Genomic DNA, 8140 nt, shown 5'->3' on the forward strand with positions numbered 1-8140 from the left:
AAACCAAACTGTTAGTTTCAAGTCTTTTTAGTCAGTCAAACCCCCAGAGTTTAAGGGTGAGGTAGACCCGATTGCTTCTAGAGTTTGGCTTAAGGAAATGGAGAAAGCCTTCACCCTCATTCAGGTCAGTGATGATTCTAAGACAGATTATGCTAGTTACTTCCTCAAGGGTGATGCAAATTTTTGGTGGGAATCCACGAGTGCACTAGAAGGAGAGGGCCCTGTTTCTTGGGCCAGATTTACAGAATTATTTCTAGAGAAGTACTTTCCGGATTGTTTACAGGGTCAGTTGGAAGTAGAATTTTTAGAACTGAAGCAAGGAGAGAAGAGTGTAGTTGAGTAGGAGGCCAAGTTTACGGAACTGGCCCGACTAGCCCCAGGATATGTGAATATCGAAATTTAGAAAGCTAGAAGGTTTCAACAAGGACTGAAGCCTGAAGTTCATAGTGGAGTGGTGGCCCTGAAGCTCAAGACGTATACCTCTGTGGTTCAAGCCGCCCTAGTGATTTAAAGTGATCAGAAGTTAGCCTCCAAGTAGAGGAGTGATAAGAAAAGGAAGTTTGATAGTGGTGCTGATAAGGCGGATCGAGAAGAGTCCAGTCAGAAGTTCCCAAGGAATTTTGGCCAGAATAGGAACAAGAGGTTTAGGAGGCAAGGCTTTACTCAGACAAGTTCTGGTGTCACCTCAGTTGCCTTTGCCCCAGTTCAGTCAACCAAGACAATGGTGGAATGTAAGTCATGTGGTAGAAAGCATAGTGGTCAATGCAGGAAGGATGTTTAGTGGTTTAAATGCGATAAAAAGGGTCATTACGCATCAGAATGTAACTCAGGGAACCTCGGAGTCACCTGCTTTAAGTGTGGTAAGGCTGGGCACATTTCCAGAAACTGCAAGATGGCTACTCAGGTCAGCGTATAAGGTAGTGAATGTCAAGGACCGGCAACCAGCACCGCAAGAGCCAGAACCTTCAAGATGACCAAGAGATCTAATGCTCAGGATTCAGATGTAGTTGCAGGTACGCTTTCTCTAAATTTCGTGCCTGTTAAAGTTTTGTTTGACTCAAGAGCATCTAAGTCTTTTATATCTAAAGAATGTCTAAGTAATATGGATTTGATGTTGGAAGATTTAGCTGAGCCCTTGACTATAGAAGTGGCCAACCAAGATAAAGTTTCAGTAAGGCAATTTTTCCCTAGGTGTCAATTAGAAATCTGTGGGCATGTCTTTTCAGTAGACCTAATATCCTTTGAGTTAGGAGAATTTGATGTGATTTTAGGAATGGATTGGTTTTCCCAGCATAAGGCAAGTATTGATTGTAAGAAAAAGAAAATTTTGTTGTATATAGAAGATAATGTTAGGGTAATTTACCAAGGACAGAAGCAGGAAAAGAAATTTCTTTCAGTATTAGAAGTAAAGAAGCTGTTGAGACAAGGATGTGAGGCGTATTTAGCCCATGTTATGGACATTGAGAAAAAGGCACCCAGTTTGGATGAGATTCCAGTAGTTAGTGAATTTTCAGATGTTTTTTCCAGACGAGCTGCCAGGATTACCACCTGATTGTGAGATTGAGTTTTCTATCGACCAGATTCCAGGAGCAGAACCGATTTCCAAGGCTCCTTATCGTATTGCCCTAGTGGAGATGAAGGAACTAGCTAAACAACTTCAAGAACTTTTGGATAAAGGAGTAATTAGACCAAGTGTATTCCCGTGGGGCGCACCTATGTTGTTTGTGAAGAAGAAAGACGGGAGTATGAGGTTGTGTATTGATTATCGGGAACTGAACAAGCTAACCATCAAGAATAAGTATCCTCTACCAAGGATTGATGATTTGTTTGACCAACTTAAAGGAGCATGTTATTTTTCGAAGATTGATTTAAGATCGGGCTATCACCAGTTGAAGATCAAACCTGAAAATATACCGAAGACTGTATTTCGAATCAGGTATGGCCATTACGAGTTTTTAGTGATATCGTTTGGATTGACTAATGCACCAATAGCTTTTATGGATTTAATGAACCGGGTGTATAAGGAGTACCTGGTTAAGTTTGTTATTATATATATTGACGAAATCCTCATCTATTCAAAGACCAAAGACGACCATGCCGAATATCTAAGGCTTGCTCTACAAAGGCTGAGGGAAAAGCAGTTATACGCTAAGTTTTCGAAATGTGAATTTTGGTTGGAGGAAGTTCAGTTTTTGGGTCATATAGTGGGTAAGGATGGTATTAAGGTGGATCCCGTGAAGATTGAAGTTGTATCCAGATGGGAAAAACTGAAGACTCCGACATAAGTTAGAAGTTTTCTTGGATTAGCAGGTTATTATCGAAGATTTGTGAAGGACTTTGCCAAGATTGCAACTCCGTTGACCAAGATGACCAGGAAAAATGAATGATTTGTTTGGACTGAGAAATGTGAGGAAAGTTTCCAAGAGCTGAAAAAGAGGTTAGTAACAACACCAGTGTTAGTATTACCAGATGAAACATGGAATTTTGTGATTTACAGTGATGCCTCTTTGAAAGGATTGGGTTGTGTGTTAATGCAACATGATAAGGTTATTGCATATGCGTCCAGGCAGTTAAAACCTCATGAGCAGAAGTATCCAGTGCATGACTTAGAATTGGTAGCGATAGTATTCGCGTTAAAGCTGTGGAGGCATTATTTATACGGGCAGAAGTGTGACATCTATACGGATCATAAAAGTTTAAAGTATATGTCCACCTAGAAGGACTTAAACATGAGACAACGAAGATGGTTGGAGCTGATCAAGGATTATGATTGTTCCATCAACTATCACCCAGGCAAAGCTAACGTGGTAGCAGATGCCTTAAACGGGAAGGAAAGATTAAATGAGATTAAGGTTCCTGAAGGACTCGCAAGGGATTTGGAGAAACTGGAAATTGAAGTTCGAATGCCCGAAAGCAGCAAAGAGTATTTGAATGAAATCACCTTTTGGCCAGAATTGATGGAAAGAATAAGAAAGTGTCAAGAGGAAGTTATGAATAAAGGATTGGATGATTTGACGGGAGAAGAAGTTTGTACTCAAAGGGATAACAAAGGTATGTTCAGATTTTCCTCGAGAATATGGATCCCTAACGTAAGTGAACTAAAGAATGAGGTTTTGCGAGAAGCTCATAATTCTAGATTCTCTATTCATCCGGTAAGTACCAAGATGTATCAAGACTTAAAGAAGAACTTCTGGTGGCCAGGAATGAAAAAGGAGATTGCGGATTGGGTCAGCAAATGTCACGTATATCAGGCGGTAACAGCAGAACATCAAAGGCCCAGTGGATTATTACAACCTTTGGAGATTCCACAGTGGAAATGGGAAGAGATTTCCATGGATTGTGTGGTAAGATTGCCAAAGTCAAAGTCGAATCATGACGCTATTTGGGCAATCATCGATAGATTGACCAAGTCAGCACATTTCCTCCCTATTAGCGAGAGATATTCTTTGGAAAAGTTGGTTAAAATGTATTTGGATGAAATAGTGACCAAGCATGGAGTTCCTGTGTCCATCATATCAGATCGAGACCCAAGATTCAACTTAAGATATTGGACCAAATTTCAAAAATGTTTAGGAACTAAGTTAAATATGAGCACTGCTTATCATCCTCAGACCGATGGCCAAAGTGAGAGAAGGATTCAGACAATAGAAGATATGTTAAGGGTTTGTGCTTTGAATTTCAAGGGAAATTGGGATGATCATCTACCGTTGATTGAGTTTTCTTATAACAAAAGCTACCATGCCAGCATTGGAATGCCACCCTACGAAGCCTTATATGGATGAAAGTGCTTTTGTATTGAGATGAAGTAGGAGAAAAGAAAGTGCTAGGACCTGAGTTAGTGCAGCAGACTAGAGATGCAGTGGTATTAATTCGGAAAAGATTGGAAGCCACCCAAGAAGAATGCAGATTTACATCGGAAGGATATGAATTTTGAGATAGGGTCACTGGTATTGCTGAAAGTCTCGCCATGGAAAGGCTTAGTTCGATTTGGACAGAAAGGTAAGCTTAGCCCAAGGTATATAGGACCATTCTAAGTTTTGAAGCAAATAGGAAAGGTTGCGTACGAGATAGCATTACCACCGCAGTTGCAGCATATTCATAATGTGCTCCACGTATCCATGTTGAAGCCGTATATTAATATTTAAATGTGTAAATATTGCGTAATTAATTAAATAAAAAATTGCATATTGATTTTGATCTCTATGTATTATTTATTATTATTTATATGTGATTGTTGAGTTGCGTGGATTGTTTGTATGATTATTTGTTGCACCATATCATTTTGTTTCGCTTTTAGAAGTGATTTTATGACAAACTTATTCTCAAAAATATTTGGATCGTCTCTAAAATTGTTTTTATGATTTTATAATTTCAATAAATATTTTTGGGTTTTTATAAAATTTACAGATCAATATTTCGTTAATTATTTATTTTTAAATCATTTTCTGATTATGATTTACTTGTAAAATCCATATTTAATTCCAGGATTCTTAAAAAATTATGAAACTCATATTTTATTAAGTTCGTAATATTTTTAAAATTTTAAAATTATTTTGGTAATTTTTGGGATTGATCTTATTCGCGCGTTGTTTCGTTTATTCGTTAAATGCGGATATAAGTTGTGTTTGTAAAATGCTTTAAAAATTATGGAAATTTTAATTTAGTAACTTTAAATTATTTATGATTATTCAAGACTATTTTAGAATTTTTCTGATTACACGATATGTATCGTTAATTTTATAATTCAGCGTATAATTCAGCCTAATTCAAATAAGATAGCCACGTGTCCTTTATTTTTGGACACGCGGCCTAGCAGCAGTTGTTGTAGTAGTATATCCTCTGCTCTCTCTCTAGATTCTCTCATCTCTCTTTTAATCTCTCTATTTCTCTTTTCACATCTCTTTCCTCTCCTCCGCTCTGTTTCACGGCTTCCCGCCGCTGCTCGCCATTTTCCAGCCGTCTCTTTTTTCGGTTGGTCTCGTGCCTTCTCAGTTTTGCTTCGTATGTATACGTATGTATATATATGATTATGTGTATGGGTGTGTGACTGTGCATGTGTGTGTGGGGGGGGGGGGGGTTGGGCGGCGCGTGGCCGCGTGTGTGCCCTGTGTTCTCTGTGATGTTTTGTTGGTCTGTGCTGTTTTGCTTCTGCTGGGCCTTGTTGGGCCTTGTTGGGCCAAATTGGAGCAGTGGGCTTGGTGGTTAAATTCTAATTTATATTCCTTTTTCTGCAGGAAATTAAATGATTAATATTCGTGATAAAAATAATTTTTTGTGCGAGGAAAATTATTTTGTATCGGTGAAATTTTCGCGTTGGAATTCGTGTAATCGAGTGCCCCGAAAATTTTTCCGCCATCCGCGATGAATTTTTACAAGCGGACGGTGGACGGTGATGACCCGTATCCGAGTCCTAAATATTTTAAATAAATAAAATGATCGTATAAAATTATTTTCGAACATAAATAAATATTGTGGGACAAGTCATTTTGAATTATGCATTGCGAACTGTGAATTGTTGAGATTTGACGTCGATTGATGTTTCGAGGGGTAGGTCTTTAAATAGAGGAGTCGCTGTCAATTTTTTTCTAAAAATTACTTTTAATTATGAATCGAGTGTATATATCTAAATAAATAGAAATCGAACCCTGATTGTTACGTGTACCATTATTAGGTGTATGTTATTATTATGTGAATGTGTACGAGTCGGGAATCGTATCATTGGGTAATTAGTTTAGTGAGGATATGTCAAGCATAACTGGTCATTTAACCTAGGTTGTTTCGATTCTGTAGGTTCGAGTCGAAGGACCCAGTACTTGAAGTCGGTTAGAGTCAAGCTAGTGTTAGTGTAAAGCTTCGCAAGGCAAGTACCCCTGAACAAATCTTTTAGAGTTCAGTATATATGAGTGACTGTTGATTTAAATTACGTACTGGAATAGAACGTTTAAGTTACGTATTCCCTGTATTTAAATATGTTTTATTAACTGATGTTTTGGGGAAAAAGTAACTTCTGAAAATGCTTATCTCTAGATTGTGATTAAATTGGAAAGATTTTAGAATCTGTGATGTGAGATAACTGTTTAAAAAGAGATAGGTGTAATTGATTTTGGAAACTGGATAAAAATGGATCGTATAGTGGATGGCTGCGTAAGAGGCCCGTAACGGCCCAACATGGTTGCGTAAGAGGCTAAGTCGGTTGCGCGCCCTATTTTGACCGCTTAGTCCAGCATGGCAGAGACCTATCTAGTCTCTGAGTTCCGGAATAAATTGTGGTGGGATAGACTGATCAGCTGTCCCTAGGATTCGTCCAATTATATATCTGATTTTGGTTTAGTGGTTCCCGTAATGGAACAAACGGTTTTGTGGTCCCTGTAACGGGACAAATAATTTATGGTTCCAGTAATGGGACAGTGGTATTGGAAACAAAATAGCATGCTAAAATTGGACTCTGGTATTTTTACACAGCACACTACAGATGATATTGTTTTCAGAGCATGCTAGTTTTGATATCCAGTTTGTACCTGTTTAACTTGTTTTCATAAACGAGATCTAATATCTATTCCTATACTATTTTTATATACACTGTTTTACTTGTTATTCATATAGTGGTACTGTTGATCAATCGATTGCTCACCCTTGCAGGTTGTTTTGTACTTATTTATTGCAGATGTCTAGAAGACCAGGGCAGAGTAGAGTGTCAGCCCCCTCCGGTCCCGGCTCCTCTGAGGTAATTGTATCAGATCCTGAGGTCTGATGAGTTGCTGTAATAATTTAGAGTGTCGGGCTCTGGAAATAAGTTAGTTGTTGTGCTGTAACCTAAATAATACTTGAACTGTATCGGCTCCTGGTTTGGGGTCCTGTTTTATAATAAAGTTTAATTAGTAATTTATATTCGTAATTTGTTATATTTTGGTGATGTCAGCCCCTGACCCCGGGGTTGAGGCCGTCACAATGGAGATCAGTTCTAGCTGAATGGTTGATTGAAAGGTAGGAAACAAAGAAAAAAGAAGAGGCTGAAGCTGAAGAGAGAAGGAGGAAGTATGATAAAGAAATAGAGATGTACATAAAAAGATCTGAAGATATGAAAGCAAAAGGAATGAGTAGAATCTCCAAAGATGGAAAATTTCTCAACATTAAAGCTGGTCAATTTTCAAGATTCAGGATTGATTTACTGGACAAAGGTTACTCAAAAGCAGCAAGACAGGAACTCATAGAAGCTCTAAGTGGAACACCTATTATAGAAGAACTTGAAATTCTTGATTACTTAAAGGACCTACAAAGAGAACAAGATGATGTAAAAATTGTCTTTACCTGACACTTGTAGCCTTTAAACTCTGTAAATTTCCTAATGAATAAATAGTTGTAATTTGATCAAGCTTTGTGTATCAATATAATTTTTTATCTTTTTAAAATTAGGGTTAGTCTTGTCAACAGGCATGAATTTGTGTTAAGCAATCTTCTCACAAATTGGGGGAGATTGTTGTATAAGACATGCCTGTACTTTAACAAGACTAAGACAATTTGTCAACCCTAAGTAAGTTGTATTGTTATCTAAATCTACATTTTGTACTTGTAACACTTAAAGTCTGTAAAAATGTCAAAGGAGCAGACTAGAGTCTTTTTCTATAAACAGTGTCAAGCCTAAGAATTCTAGCTAGAAGAAGATCAATAAGATCATGCCTTAGAAGAATTTTGAAGAAGCTTGGAGTTGAATAAATCTGTTTTAGGAAAAATATTCTAAATCAAGATCTCTACAAGTCACAGATTTAGTGTTATAGAGAAGTCATTCGAGAACTCAAAGTGACTTATCGAGAAGTCAAGAAAGGCACTAGAGAACTCACAGAGATATCGACAAGTAAAATTGAAGACATGGATATTGGAGATATCGGCAAGTCATTTCTTCACTAGAGAACTCAGAGTTATCGACAAGTCAACATTCATTGGAGAACTCTAAGTTATCGATAAGTCAAATTCCACTAGAGAACTTGGAGATATCGATAAGCCAAAATTCACTAGAGAACTTTGAGTTGTTGACAAGTCAAATTTAACTAGAGAACTCTGAGTTATCGACAAGTCAATAAACCATTAGAGGACTCAGATATATCGATAAGTCAAAGTGAAGATATGAAGACTAGAGATCTCT

General features: G+C 37.7%; 1 protein-coding gene across 1 annotated transcript; it reads left to right on the forward strand.

Moving 5' to 3' along the window:
• The first annotated feature begins 970 nt into the window (after positions 1-970).
• LOC141685268 (uncharacterized) lies at positions 971-1552 on the forward strand. The gene has a single exon (XM_074490381.1). It carries the CDS (start codon positions 971-973, stop codon positions 1550-1552), a length of 582 nt encoding a protein of 193 aa, XP_074346482.1.
• The last annotated feature ends 6588 nt before the right edge of the window (positions 1553-8140 follow it).

This window comes from Apium graveolens, chromosome 9 (genome assembly GCF_009905375.1).
Source record: "Apium graveolens cultivar Ventura chromosome 9, ASM990537v1, whole genome shotgun sequence".
NCBI lineage: Eukaryota > Viridiplantae > Streptophyta > Magnoliopsida > Apiales > Apiaceae > Apium > Apium graveolens.

What these genes read in the sequence shown, in the direction of transcription:
- LOC141685268 (XM_074490381.1), top strand. Translation starts at nt 971, where the DNA reads ATGACCAAGAGATCTAATGCTCAGGATTCAGATGTAGTTGCAGGTACG.